The sequence below is a fragment of the Triticum aestivum genome, chromosome 7B (assembly GCF_018294505.1).
Source record: "Triticum aestivum cultivar Chinese Spring chromosome 7B, IWGSC CS RefSeq v2.1, whole genome shotgun sequence".
Classification (NCBI taxonomy): domain Eukaryota; kingdom Viridiplantae; phylum Streptophyta; class Magnoliopsida; order Poales; family Poaceae; genus Triticum; species Triticum aestivum.
Window position 1 is genome coordinate 90,901,721 of NC_057813.1, and position 15,593 is coordinate 90,917,313.

The 15,593-nt window shown below is 47.7% G+C and overlaps 1 protein-coding gene across 1 annotated transcript; it reads right to left on the bottom strand.

Annotated features, from left to right (window-relative positions):
- Positions 1–14,166: 14,166 nt before the first annotated feature.
- LOC123162368 (NAC domain-containing protein 71-like) lies at positions 14,167–15,268 on the bottom strand. The gene has a single exon (XM_044580157.1). The coding sequence runs from the start codon at positions 15,262–15,264 to the stop codon at positions 14,179–14,181; it is 1,086 nt and encodes a 361-aa protein (XP_044436092.1). The 5' UTR covers positions 15,265–15,268; the 3' UTR covers positions 14,167–14,178.
- Positions 15,269–15,593: the final 325 nt, after the last annotated feature.

Genomic DNA, 15,593 nt, shown 5'->3' on the forward strand with positions numbered 1-15,593 from the left:
GACCGAGACATGTCTCCGGTCAATAACCAATAGCGGGACCTGGATGCCCATATTGGTTCCTACATATTCTACGAAGATCTTTATCGGTCAGACCGCATAACAACATACGTTGTTCCCTTTGTCATCGGTATGTTACTTGCCCGAGATTCGATCGTCGGTATCCAATACCTAGTTCAATCTCGTTACCGGCAAGTCTCTTTACTCGTTCCGTAATACATCATCTCGCAACTAACTCATTAGTTGCAATGCTTGCAAGGCTTAAGTGATGTGCATTACCGAGAGGGCCCAGAGATACCTCTCCGACATTCGGAGTGACAAATCCTAATCTCGAAATACGCCAACCCAACAAGTACCTTTGGAGACACCTGTAGAGCACCTTTATAATCACCCAGTTACGTTGTGACGTTTGGTAGCACACAAAGTGTTCCTCCGGTAAACGGGAGTTGCATAATCTCATAGTCATAGGAACATGTATAAGTCATGAAGAAGCAGTAGCAACATACTAAACGATCGAGTGCTAAGCTAACGGAATGGGTCATGTCAATCAGATCATTCAACTAATGATGTGACCTTGTTAATCAAATAACAACTCCTTGTTCATGGTTAGGAAACATAACCATCTTTGATTAACAAGCTAGTCAAGTAGAGGCATACTAGTGACACTCTGTTTGTCTATATATTCACACATGTATTATGTTTCCGGTTAATACAATTCTAGCATGAATAATAAACATTTATCATGATATAAGGAAATAAATAATAACTTTATTATTGCCTCTAGGGCATATTTCCTTCAGTCTCCCACTTGCACTAGAGTCAATAATCTAGATCACATCACCATGTGATTAACATCGATAGTTCACATCATCATGTGATTAACACCCATAGTTCACATCGCCATGTGACCAACACCCAAAGGGTTTACTAGATTCAGTAATCTAGTTCACATCGCTATGTGATTAACACCCAAAGAGTACTAAGGTGTGATCATGTTTTGCTTGTGAGAGTATCTTAGTCAACGGGTCTTTCACATTCAGATCCGTTATGTATTTTGCAATTTTCTATGTCTACAATGCTCTGCACGGAGCTACTCTAGCTAATTGCTCCCACTTTCAATATGTATCTAGATCGAGACTTAGAGTCATCCAGATCGGTGTCAAAACTTGCATCGACGTAACCCTTTACGACGAACCTTTTTTCACTTCCATAATCGAGAAACATATCCTTATTCCACTAAGGATAATTTTGACCGCTGTCTAGTGATCTACTCCTAGATCACTATTGTACTCCCTTGCCAAACTCAGTGTAGGGTATACAACAGATCTGGTACACAGCATGGCATACTTTATAGAACCTATGGCCAAGGCATAGGGAATGACTTTCATTCTCTTTCTATCTTCTGCCGTGGTCGGGTTTTGAGTCTTACTCAATTTCACACCTTGTAACACAGGCAAGAACTCTTTCTTTGACTGTTCCATTTTAACTACTTCAAAATCTTGTCAAGGTATGTACTCATTGAAAAAAACTTATCAAGCGTTTTGATCTATCTCTATAGATCTTGATGCTCAATATGTAAGCAGCTTCACCGAGGTCTTTCTTTGAAAAACTCCTTTCAAACACTCCTTTATGCTTTGCAGAATAATTCTACATTATTTCTGATCTACAATATGTCATTCACATATACTTATCAGAAATGTTGTAGTGCTCCCACTCACTTTCTAGTAAATACAGGCTTCACTGCAAGTCTGTATAAACTATATGCATTGATCAACTTATCAAAGCGTATATTCCAACTCCGAGATGCTTGCACCAGTCCATAGATGGATCGCTGGAGCTTGCACACTTTGTTAGCTCCCTTTGGATCGATAAAACCTTTTGGTTGCATCATATACAACTCTTCCTCTAGAAACCCATTCAGGAATGCAGTTTTTACATCCATTTGCCAAATTTCATAAATTGTGGCAATTGCTAACATGATTCGGACAGACTTAAGCATCACTACAGTTGAGAAAATCTCATTGTAGTCAACACCTTGAACTTGTCAAAACCTTTTTGCGACAAGTCGAGCTTTGTAGATAGTAACACTACTATCAACATCCGTCTTCCTCTTGAAGATCCATTTATACAATATGGCTTGCCGATCATCGGGCAACTCCACCAAAGTCCACACTTTGTTCTCATACATGGATCTCATCTCAGATTTCATGGCCTCAAGCCATTTCGCGGAATCTGGGCTCATCATCGCTTCCTCATAGTTCGTAGGTTCATCATGGTCTAGTAACATGACTTTCAGAACAGGATTACCGTACCACTCTGGTGCGGATCTCACTCTGTTTTACCTACGAGGTTCGGTAGTAACTTGATCTGAAGTTACATGATCATCATCATTAGCTTCCTCACTAATTGGTATAGTAGTCACAAGAACAGATTTCTGTGATGAACTACTTTCCAATAAGGGAACAGGTACAGTTACCTCATCAAGTTCTACTTTCCTCCTACTCACTTCTTTCGAGAGAAACTCCTTCTCTAGAAAGGATCCATCTTAAGCAACGAATATCTTGCCTTCGGATCTGTGATAGAAGGTGTACCCAACAATTTCCTTTGGGTATTCTATGAAGACGCACTTTTCCGATTTGGGTTCGAGCTTATCAGGATGAAACTTTTTCACATAAGCATCGCAACTCCAAACTTTAAGAAACGACAACTTGGGTTTCTTGCTAAACCATAGTTCATATAGTGTCGTCTCAACGGATTTAGATGGTGCCCAATTTAACGTGAATGCAGCTGTCTCTAATGCATGATCCCAAAACGATATTGGTAAATCAGTAAGAAACATCATAGATTGCACTATATCCAATAAAGTGCGGTTACGATGTTTGGACACACCATAACATTATGGTGTTCCAGGTGGCGTGAGCTGTGAAACTATTCCACATTGTTTTAATTGAAGACCAAACTCGTAACTCAAATATTCGTCTCCGCGATCAGATCGCAGAAACTTTATTTTCTTGTTACGATGATTTTTCCACTTCACTCTGAAATTCTTTGAACCTTTCAACTATTTCAGACTTATGTTTCATCAAGTAGATATACCCATATCTGCTCAAATCATCTTGTGAAGGTCAGAAAATAACGATACTTGCCACGAGCATCAACACTCATTGGATCGCATACATCGGTATGTATTATTTCCAATAAGTCAGTAGCTTGTTCCATTGTTCCGGAGAACGGAGTTTTAGTCATCTTGCCCAAAAGGCACGGTTCGCAAGCATCAAGTGATTCATAATCAAGTGATTCCAAAATCCCATCAGCATGGAGTTTCTTCATGCGCTTTACACCAATATGACCTAAACGGCAGTGCCACAAATAAGTTGCACTATCATTATTAACTTTGCATCTTTTGGTTTCAATATTATGAATATGTGTATCACTACGATCGAGATCCAATGAACCATTTTCATTGGGTGTGTAACCATATAAGGTTTTATTCATGTAAACAGAACAACAGTTTATTCTCTTACTTAAATGAATAACCGTATTGCAATAAACACGATCAAATCATATTCATGCTCAACGCAAACACCAAATAACATTTATTTAGGTTCAACACTAATCCCGAAAGTATAGGGAGTGTGCGATGATGATCATATCAATCTTGAAACTACTTTCAACACACATCGTCACTTCACCCTTAACTAGTTTCTGTTTATTCTGCAACTCCTGTTTCGAGTTACTACTCTTAGCAACTGAACCAGTACCAAATACCGAGGGGTTGCTATAAACACTAGTAAAGTACACATCAATAACATGTATATCAAATATACCTTTGTTCACTTTGCCATCCTTCTTATCCCACCAAATATTCAGGGCATTTCCGCTTCCAGTGACCATTTCCCTTTGCAGTGTAAGCACTCAGTTTCAGGCTTTGGTTCAGCTTTGGGCTTCTTCATGGGAGTGACAACTTGCTTGTCTTTCCACTTGAAGTTCCCTTTCTTTCCCTTTGCCCTTTTCTTGAAACTAGTGATCTTGTCAACCATCAACACTTGATGCTCTTTCTTGATTTCTACCTTCGTCGATTTCAACATCACGAAGAGCTCGGGAATCATTTTCATCATCCCTTGCATACTATAGTTCATCACGAAGTTCTACTAACTTGGTGATGGTGACTAGAGAATTCTGTCAATCACTATCTTATCTGGAAGATTAACTCCCACTTGATTCAAGCGATTGTAGTACCCAGACAATCTGAGCACATGCTCACTAGTTGAGCGATTCTCCTCCATCTTTTAGCTATAGAACTTGTTGGAGACTTCATATCTCTCAACTCGGGTATTTGCTTGAAATATTAACTTCAATTCCTGGAACATCTCATATGGTCCATGATGTTCAAAACATCTTTGAAGTCCCGATTCTAAGCCATTAAGCATGGTGCACAAAACTATCAAGTAGTCATCATATTGAGCTAGCCAAACGTTCATAACGTCTGCATCTGCTCCTGCAATAGGTCTGTCACCTAGCGGTGCATTAAGGACATAATTCTTCTGTGCAGCAATGAGGATAAACCTCAGATCACGGATCCAATCCGCATCATTGCTACTAACATTTTTCAACACAATTTTCTCTAGGAACATATCAAAATAAACATATGAAAGCAACAATGCAAGCTATTGATCTTACAACATAATTTGCAAAATACTACCAGGACTAAGTTCATGATAAATTTAAGTTCAATTAATCATATTACTTAAGAACTCCCACTTAGACAGACATCTCTCTAGTCATCTAAGTGATCACGTGATCCAAATCAACTAAACCATAACCGATCATCACGTGAGATGGAGTAGTTTTCAATGGTGAACATCTCATGTTGATCATATCTACTATATGATTCACGCTCGACCTTTCGATCTCCGTGCTCCGAGGCCATATCTGCATATGCTAGGCTCGTCAAGTATAACCTGAGTATTCCGCGTGTGCAAAACTGGCTTGCACCCGTTGTAGATGGACGTAGAGCTTATCACACCCGATCATCATGTGGTGTCTGGGCACGACGAACTTTGGCAACGGTGCATACTCAGGGAGAACACTTCTTGATAATTTTAGTGAGAGATCATCTTAAAATGCTACCGTCAATCAAAGCAAGAATAAGATGTATAATAGATAAACATCATATGCAATCAAAATATGTGACATGATATGGCCATGATCATCTTGCGCCTTTGATCTCCATCTCCAAAGTACTGTCATGATCTCTATTGTCACCGGCACTACACCATGATCTTCATCATCTTGATCTACATCAATGTGTCATCACATGGTTGTCTCACCAACTATTACTCTTACAACTATTGCTATCGTATAGCGATAAAGTAAAGCAATTATTTGGCACTTGCATCTTATGCAACAAAGAGACATCCATAGGGCTTCTGCCAGTTGCCGATAACTTCAACAAAACATGATCATCTCATACAACAACTTATATCTTATCACGTCTTGACCATATCACATCACAACATGCCCTGCAAAAACAAGTTAGACGTCCTCTACTTTGTTGTTGCAAGTTTTACGTGGCTGCTACGGGCTTAAGCAAGAACCAATCTCACCTACGCATCAAAACCACAACGATAGTTTGTCAAGTTGGTGCTGTTTTAACCTTCGCAAGGACCGGGCGTAGCCACACTCGGTTCAACTAAAGTTGGAGAAACTGACACCCGCTAGTCACCTGTGTGCAAAGCACGGCGGTAAAACCAGTCTCGCGTAAGCGTACGCGTAATGTCGGTCTGGGCCACTTCATCCAACAATACCGCCGAACCAAGGTATGACATGCTAGTAAGCAGTATGACTTATATCGCCCACAACTCACTTGTGTTCTACTCGTGCATATAACATCAAACCATAAAAACCTAGGTTCGGATGCCACTGTTGGGGAACGTAGTAATTTCAAAAATTTCCTACGCACACGCAAGATCATGGTGATGTATAGCAACGAGAGGGGAGAGTGTTGTCTACGTACCCTCGTAGACCGAAGCGGAAGCGTTGACGCAACGTAGAGGAAGTAGTCGTACGTCCTCCCGGTCCAACCGATCCAAGCACCGTTACTCCGGCACCTCCGAGTTCTTGACACACGTACAGCTCAATGACGCTCCTCGGGCTCCGATCCAGCAAAGCTCCGGGGAGGGAGAGTTCCGTCAGCATGACGGCATGGTGACGATCTTGATGTTCTACCGACGCAGGGCTTCGCCTAAGCACCACTACGATATGACCGAGGTGGAATATGGTGGAGGGGGGCACCGCACACGGCTAAGGAACGATCTCAATGATCAACTTGTGTGTCTATGGGGTGCCCCTACCCCCGTATATAAAGGAGTGGAGGAGGGGGAGGGCCGGCCCTCTCTATGGCGCGCCCTAGGGGAGTCCTACTCCCACCGGGAGTAGGATTCCCCCTTTCCTAGTTCAACTAGGAACCCTTCCATGTAGTAGGAGTAGGAGAGAAGGAAAGGGAAGAGAGAAGGAGAAAGAAGGAAGGGGGCGCCCCCCCTCCCTAGTCCAATTCGGACTAGCCAAAGGGGAGGGGTGCGGCCACCCTTTAGGCCCTCTCTCTCTTTTCCCGTATGGCCCAATGAGGCCCAATACGAATTCCCATAACTCTCCGGTACTCCGAAAAATACCCGAATCACTCGAAACCTTTCCGAAGTCTGAATATAGTCGTCCAATATATCGATCTTTACGTCTCGACCATTTCGAGACTCCTCGTCATGTCCCCGATCTCATCCGGGACTCCGAACTCCTTCGGTACATCAAAACTCATAAACTCATAATATAATTGTCATCGAAACCTTAAGCATGCGGACCCTACGGTTCGAGAACAATGTAGACATGACCGAGACACGTCTCCGGTCAATAACCAATAGCGGGACCTGGATGCCCATATTGGTTCCTACATATTCTACGAAGATCTTTATCGGTCAGACCGCATAACAACATACGTTGTTCCCTTTGTCATCGGTATGTTACTTGCCCGAGATTCGATCGTCGGTATCCAATACCTAGTTCAATCTCGTTACCGGCAAGTCTCTTTACTCGTTCCGTAATACATCATCTCGCAACTAACTCATTAGTTACAATGCTTGCAAGGCTTAAGTGATGTGCATTACCGAGAGGGCCCAGAGATACCTCTCCGACATTTGGAGTGACAAATCCTAATCTCGAAATACGCCAACCCAACAAGTACCTTAGGAGACACCTGTAGAGCACCTTTATAATCACCCAGTTACGTTGTGACGTTTGGTAGCACACAAAGTGTTCCTCCGGTAAACGGGAGTTGCATAATCTCATAGTCATAGGAACATGTATAAGTCATGAAGGAAGCAGTAGCAACATACTAAACGATCGAGTGCTAAGCTAACGGAATGGGTCATGTCAATCAGATCATTCAACTAATGATGTGACCTTGTTAATCAAATAACAACTCCTTGTTCATGGTTAGGAAACATAACCATCTTTGATTAACAAGCTAGTCAAGTAGAGGCATACTAGTGACACTCTGTTTGTCTATATATTCACACATGTATTATGTTTCCGGTTAATACAATTCTAGCATGAATAATAAACATTTATCATGATATAAGGAAATAAATAATAACTTTATTATTGCCTCTAGGGCATATTTCCTTCACACAGCCCCAACAACTTTCTCTTAAGAGTCTTTCATAGCTCAAATTCTGCATCTGATAGCGCTCTGTTGTCCATTGCCGCATCAAGCCGGGCGATTACCTCCAAAGCGATAGATATTTGCAGCCGCATGTTTCCAATCCACCTATCACTCCATCGTTGCAAGGCCTTGGCCGTGGCCCGCAACTTACTGTCCAGCACCACGTAGGCGTTCCCATCTGCCGCGACCGAGTTCCAAGCCACCTCCACTGTCTCAAAGAACCCATCAGCCTTGGGCCAAAACTGCTCAAAACGGAAACGCCTCCCGTACGTGAAATCCGCCTTGAGATCGAGGAGTAGGGGGCAGTGATCTGAGATTGCCGAACCCAAAGTCGTGAGCAGAGCCGCCGGGTGTAGGTCATCCCAACAATTTGTGGTGAAGATGTGGTCAATTTTCTCCAAAGTTGGTCTTCTTCTCTCATTCGACCACGTGTAGCTACGCCCATTGAGATACATTTCCTTGAGCTCGAGCATGCTCGTCTTCCTCCAGAACTTGGCCAACATGCGCCTATTCACCGCGCCATTGTTTTTGTCCTGTGGGTTGACAAGCAAGTTGAAATCACCCGCAATGATCCATGGGCCAGCGTGTAACTCTCTGATGTCCACAAGTTCCTGCATGAATTCTACCTTCTCCATGTCCGACTGCGGGCCATACACGCCCGTGATCCACCAAGGGCTCCCATTCAATTGGGAGATGAGAGCTGTTACCGTGTTGGTGGTGTAGTGTGGGCTCGATAGCTTGACCACCATTTCATCCCATGCAATCAAGATTCCACCCCGAGTCCCCACAACTGGCAAATAAAAGAAGTTCTCAAATTTATTCCCGAGACACTGCCTTACAACTTCGAACGTCATCACCTCAATTTTTGTCTCCTGGAGGCATACAATGGCAGGGTCGGCCGCCCCAACCACCTGGTAGATCGTACTCCTCCTTGCGGGCGAGTTTAAGCCGCGCACGTTCCACACTAAGACTTTGTATGGTTGTGTATCCATGGCACGTTCCTACCTCCACATACACCTTCTCCTACTACTGGGCCTCTCCCTCCACCCCCTCTTCCTGCAGAGGGGCGATCGGTGCCTCCCAACCGAACAGGGCAAGGATTGCAGCCACATGCGCATCCGTGAGCGGCTTTGAGAACAGATCCACATAAGCTTGTAACGCCTCGTCGGTGATCACTTCCGCCTCATTTGCCAGGCACAGCCTCCGAGTTAGAACCTGCTGCTGCTTGGACCCCACCGACCGTCTACCCGGCCCCTTGGCAAGTCGCACACTGCGTCGTGGGCTGGAAATAGGTGGACGCTTCTGCTGTGGCCTTCTTGTGGATGTTGGCGACACACGGTCACTAGGCCTCGCGAGGATTGGGTCCAGAGGCTTTTGAACCAGAGTGCAAAACTGCTCCAGACGCGCATCCGCAGCCGCGGGCCTCGGTGTAGGCGCGCTTGTGACCTCTTCCTCCTGCTCACGCAACAAAACAGCCTCCCCAGAATCCGCCGATAAAGTGACCCGGAACGTGGTCACGTCCTTCCTGCATGGCGGGTCATGCACAGCCAATTGCAAGTCCCCACGCGTCCCACCGGTAGCCACCTCAGAAAGCATCTGACCGGGATCCCCTCGGGATCCGCTCCAACTCCTATTTAAATCGTCCAACGTGATGAGATGCCTGGGCATGCGAGTGGGGTGCTCGTCTGGGTCCGGCAGAATCAGATCCCAGGAACCAATGGGTATGCTGGGGATGCTGCGCCCCGCCAGCAACTGCCAGTCGTCACCACCCATTCCAATACCCGGGTCCGGTCCACCAATATCTACCAACGCCGTTTCCGCGCTGTCCGTCCTGCCGTTGGGGCGATTAACCGAGACAGGCGACAGCTCAGGGGACATGCCGTCCATATCTGGTTGGTGGGAGAGGCTTCTAGATCCACAAGACGACACCGGGATCGCCATCACAACCTGCGCTTCCACCGTACTCCACAGCATATCGGACTCCCCGCTAGGGCCGCGCCTTTCCACGTGTCCAGCCGCCGTTTGGCCATCCATGCTTTCCACCGGGACGGGGGCGTCCTCCTCTGACCGCTCCACCAACGGGTTTGACCCAAAGGGACCCACCTCCGGGTGCGGGGTACATGCCACATGCGAGCTCTGACACGCCAAAGATCCACCACCGGCCGCCGGCGTGCCCTGCTCATGCTGCCGCACCGGCGCCGCCGATGCCGACGACCCCATCGTCGAGCCCTCCAGGCCATCCAGGGGCTGCGCCCGAGCAGCGCACGCCCTTCCAATGCAGGGGCGCGGTCCATCCCCACCGTCACAGCCATCCTCATCCTCATCCGAGTCTGGCGGCGGCGGTGGTGACCGAGGGGGAGGTGGAGGGGCCGATCTCCACGAAGGGCGGGCCGGAGGGGCCTCTCTGATGATCTCCACCGGGTACCAGAACGCATCCATACCATCCGCCTGGCGAGCCACCTGCCGCCGGTGCGGCTCTTCTACCACCAGAATGCGCCGAGAAGGGATCCGGTCAGGGTCGTCCGTCCTCAACCAAACCCTGAAGCGAGACATGTCACTCCGTCGGGCCGTGCAGTCCGCAACCTTGACCACCAAACCAATACCCCGCAAGACCTCCTGCGCAGCCCGCCTAGACCAAGCATTCGCCCGGATGCCAACCAGCGCGAGCTGCACCAGGAACGGCATGACAATGCCAACAACCCGGGACTGGCGGAGCCACGACCCGAGCACCAGCGGGGTCTCCCCGGCCATGGCCATGCCACGATCCACCATACGGTCTCTGAGCTCCACCGTCCTGCAGAGCACCAGGAAATCCTTCGGGAAGAAGGCACGGATGGACAAATCCATCGGTCCACAACCGAAGGCCACGTGCAGCGCCGCCGCAGCCTCAGCAAGATCCAGGCTTGGCTGCGCGCCGCCCACAGACACGACGACCGCCCGCGTCAGCTCCGATTCCATGGCACAGATGTCCGCGCCCGCCTCCAGGAAGCAGCAGTCCACCGGCTCGTCCTGGCGAGGCGCCGCCTCCACCCCACCCTCAAAAGGAACGGAGAACTGCGGCCCGGCCACGCTGTCCACGCTTCCGGCTGAACCGGCCCTGACCACGTCCGACCAAGCCCGGTCGAGGCCCGCCGCGGCGCTCGGAGGGAGGCCGGGTGGCGAAGGCGGGATGGCAGGCGGCGGAGCCAGACGAAGGGTGCCTGGCGATGGCGGACCCGGAGGAGGAGGCGGCAGAGGTGCCGAAGGCGATGGCCGCGTGGCGGGGCGAAGGGGCGGCGTAGGCCGAGCAGGCGGGGAGTCCGAAGGGCTCCGTGGCCGGGTGCAACGCGACGTGTGGTTGCGGCCGCCGCAGCGAACGCACTTCGTCGGGTTGGGGCAGTGGCGGGAGATGTGCTCATCGTCCTCACCACAGTTGTAGCAGCACCCGTGGAGCGAGGCCGGGATGGCAGAGCGAGGAGGGCGGGAGGTCAACAAGCCCGGCAGCCTGGGATGGGAAACAGGGGACCGGCGCTCCTTCCGGCCCCGAACCTGCTGCCAAGGGGCTTCCACCTGGGGCGCCGCAGCGCCGACAGCACGACGATGAGAGAGCGAAGACGGGGAGGAGGGGGTGCCAGATCTGGCGGAGGGGGGCGAGCAGAGCCAGGGGCGGAGGAGGGGCTCGAGCCGCCGGACGAGGAGGCGGAGAGCTGGACGCGGCTCCCCATGCCTGCAGAGCGCGGTGGCGGCCGAGGCCGAAGCGGCAGCCGGCCGAGAAGGGTGGCTGCCGGAGCCGGAGTGGCTGCCGGCGCGGGAGAGCGGGAGCGCAGCGCAGGGGAGCGGGGAGCGGAGTTATGAGAGTGTTTTCCCTATTAATTATAAGTAAAAAAGGACAAAGGAGTAGAGGGTTTTCCCTATTGTAATTGGTCAAAAAAATCAGGGAACAATGGTTATCAGAAACACTTTGTACATCTCAATTTATTATCGACCACAAACAATTAATCGAAGAATTATGAAGCCTAACAAACAAATCCTATACAAATAAGAGAGTGATCCCACTACTAGTTATCTCAACATGTCTGCTTTGGCATCCTCAAAATTGTTCTAGCCGTTAGATTTACGAGCACATATGCCCGTGCGTCACAACGAGAGAGAGTTGTTTTTGTGAGAAGCAACGGGAGAGTAAATTTATATGTCCACGAAAAAGGTCTCCGCAGTGAGGAGCTGCATTCTTCTCCCGGGTCATGTTTGTCCTCTGAGATCATGATAATAGTGGGGTTGGTCGGTGTGGCGGGGACCACCCAATTCGTGTCTTTTTTTCCCTCCAGGTCCATCTCCGTCTCGGGGTTGTGGCTGTGAGACGCCCTTCGTGGCACGGTTGCTTCGACCACTCTCTCATACGACGGCATAACCGGATGAATTACTAACTGTAGCACATAAATCTCGTTTCATTAGCATAATCAGTGCATAACAGGCATGAACGTCCCTTCTTTATCAGGGTTTATCTCGACCAGCCCACTGGCCGGCACCGAAACAACCTGTGTTTGTAAGCCACTAGTAAAAGTTAAAAAAAGGCGCATTCAAGAATCGTACTAACAACCTCAAAGACCCAACCACGTGCTGCTAGCCATTTGAACAAACGCGTCCTGCTAATCCAATGCCAGTGCGAATATTTAAGAACATACTCCAGTGTAAGATTGGAAAATCTTTTTATTGATTCATTTTGAGCTTTTCAAAATCATAATAATAACTATGAATTGCCAGATATTTTTTCAAACGTGAACAATTTTTCAAATCCCGTGCATTTTTTCAAAATGCAAACAATCTTTTGAAAATTCCGTATATTTTTGGGGAAAAAACACAAACAAAATTCTAAATGAGAACATTTATTGAAATCAACAAAAAAACTTTGAAAACAAAAATAGAAACATTTTTTGAATTTGTGAACAATTATTAAAACGGGAACATGTTTTGAAGATTCAGAACAATTTTAGAAAATGTTTTGTAATGCAAACATTATTTTGAGTTTTTCATTTCACTAAAATAAGATTTTTTTTCCGTATTTGGAAAAATGAAATTCATTTCTTAATTCTCAATATTTTTATATTATTGTAGCATTTTTTGAATTTTGAAAATTTATAAAATTCCAAACAGGACCAAACATTTAAATATTGTTTCATAAACTTGAATAAAATTTGAAATTGTTAAATATTTTTAAAAATATTTAATTTACAAAAAAGAGAAAAATAAACTTGGAAGGAAAAAATATAATTAGGAAACAAAAAGAGAAAGGAAAAGAAAAATAAAAAAAAACAAATACGAAAACGGGTCGGCCAGTCTTGGGCGCCCGTGCGAAGCACTGACTATTTGTGGCACTACGCGGCAAATAGGGTTTTCCTAGGTGCGTGGGAAGAAAAATAAGTGGGTTGGCATCACTGGGCCACAGCGCGTGCGGCCCGCATATGAAATTCTGGACAAAACGTTTTTCCTTTTGTTAACAGAGGACACACAAAAATTTAGTATCACTTCGGATTTTTTTTTCATTTCGACGGTGAACAACCATAAAATTGGAGAAATACACCTCTCTTTAATATTAGGTATATAGGTATAGACTAAGTTCATGCACTAGCATCTGTTCTTTCAACGCATAAGAATCCCTACCATACTATATGCCTTGGTGCATTCTAAGAGCATCTAAAGCCAAAATTAGCAAATATGACCTCTTAAACGTCCGGTGATACGCCCGGTCAGTGAACAAGGCATATCCATTTTGAGCCATTATTTGTCTGTCTAGATAGTCATACTCCTTTTTTTTCCTTTATACATCCAGTCACTTGCACGTGACTGGTGGAGATGAAGAGAGGGAAAGAAAGAATAAATAAAGAAAGAGAAAAGGTGGTCCCGGATGGACCGCGTCCTATGTGGCGGACAGATTGGACGAGTCCGAAAGCCCTCATATCCTCCTTACTTTTATCCTTAATACGAGGGTTCGCGGAGCCAGACATACCGGGCGCCTCCACGAATGTTTGTGGAGGGTTTGAGTATGCCGGCTGTAGATGTTGTAACTGAGTTTTGAATCACGTTCTATTTATTGTGACATGCACACTATTACATGTTAAGATGTTTTTTGCTTATGTAGAAATTCCTCACACGGTTTCAATTGCAAATTAGATTAATATTTTATATAATGTTTGAAAAATATATATCCAATTCCACGACAACGCATGGTTATCATCTAGTTGATATAACACACAACACTTCATATCCAATTACCACCACAAGAATTAAAAGAATGTAATGAAAGAATGCCCTTCTCGATTTGAGTCGGGTTTATTAACCCTACGCCTTTTATTCCATAATACTTGTCATGGTTCTAGTTCAACTAAATTAAAACCACACCCCTAAAAAAAATTTTAAAACCACGGACGGAACCAAAAATCCCCCTCCCCCTCCCACCCCACCAAAAGTTAATCAAAGAATGCCATGATCGATCACTCCGTGCTCTGGTAGTGTTCGTCGATCCAAGACGTGTCGGCGAAAACGTATCCTCCACCCATGCCCATCTCCCACGCCGGGATGCCGCCGTCGTTCATCGTAACGAGAACACGCATCTCAGGGGAGTCGTCGCCGCCGGTGCTGCCCTGCGCCTCCTCGAGGAGATTCTCGTTCATTGTCATGCCGTGATCATCATCATCCGACGACGCGGCCTCACCTCGGTACTCACTGAAAACGCCCGAAGGTGGCGGCGGCGCTTCAACGCCGCCCTGCGGCTCCTCCTGGCCGGCACCACGAACGCTCGACGGCGACAGCAACGCCGCGATGGCGTGTAAGTAAGCGTTCGGAACCTTCACGCGGGCAGCCTTCACAGGCCCACCGTCGACGTCGTCGTAGTCGTCCCCAACATCTCTGCCACTCTGCTTCCTCTTCTTCTTGCCGGGATCGCGTGGGGTGAGGTATATCCTGTAGAGCGCGGGCAGGACGTTCTTGCCGTCGTTGCGGACGGTGCCTTCGTCCGGCGAGTCGACGTTGGTGTACTCCTCCATGAGCCACCGCGTCTTCTCCTTCTCGCCCTCGTGCTCGACGTAGAACCCGAAGCTGCGCTTGAACCCCAGGTGCTCGCCGTCCGCCTCGCATCTCACCTCCTTCGTGGTCTGCTCCAGCTTCCAGAAGCCTCCCGTGGCGACTCTGCGGTCGCCCCGGTGGGCGGCGCCGCCGCGCGTGGCCTGCACCTTGCAGTGGCAGCGGAACCACCAGCTGGGGTCGGAGTCGCGGGTGCTGGCCGGCAGGTGCCTGCGCGCCAGCACGTCGGGTGTGTCGCCGTAGACGTCGTCCTCGATGACGACGGCCGCCTCTGCGCCCGACGTGTCGTGCCCGGCGATCCACCCGTTGAGGTAGGTGCGCACGATCTCCTCGTTCGTCGGGTTGAAGTAGACGCCCGGAGGCAGCGCCAGCGCTGGGGTTAGGTACTCGTAGTCGTCGCGGGCCGGCAGAGCCATCTCCACCGCGGTGATGTTCGTCGGCGGCGACCCCGCCGTCAGTTTTGTTGCTTCCTTTTTTGGCTTCTTCGCTGCCATCATCAAGTCAGACTTGAGCAAAGCGGGTTCGACGATTGCTCGGTGAGCGTGCATTTATGTGCCGCCTTGCTCTCCGGTCTCCACGCCACCCCTTGTCGAAGTCGGAATCCGATCGGAGATGGCGTCCGTGCAGCCATTGCAGAACTTGCCAATCCGAACGTGTGAGTTGTTGTGCCAAAATTTGGAGAGTCGGTTTCTCCTAACGTATGAATACTCTACGAATAGTTTTTTGAACTGCATGTTGTAAACGACCAAGAGCCAATCGGAATTGATCTTGGTAGGATTTGTCTTATCAAATTATACGGACAATTTTTTACATTGTATTAACATAT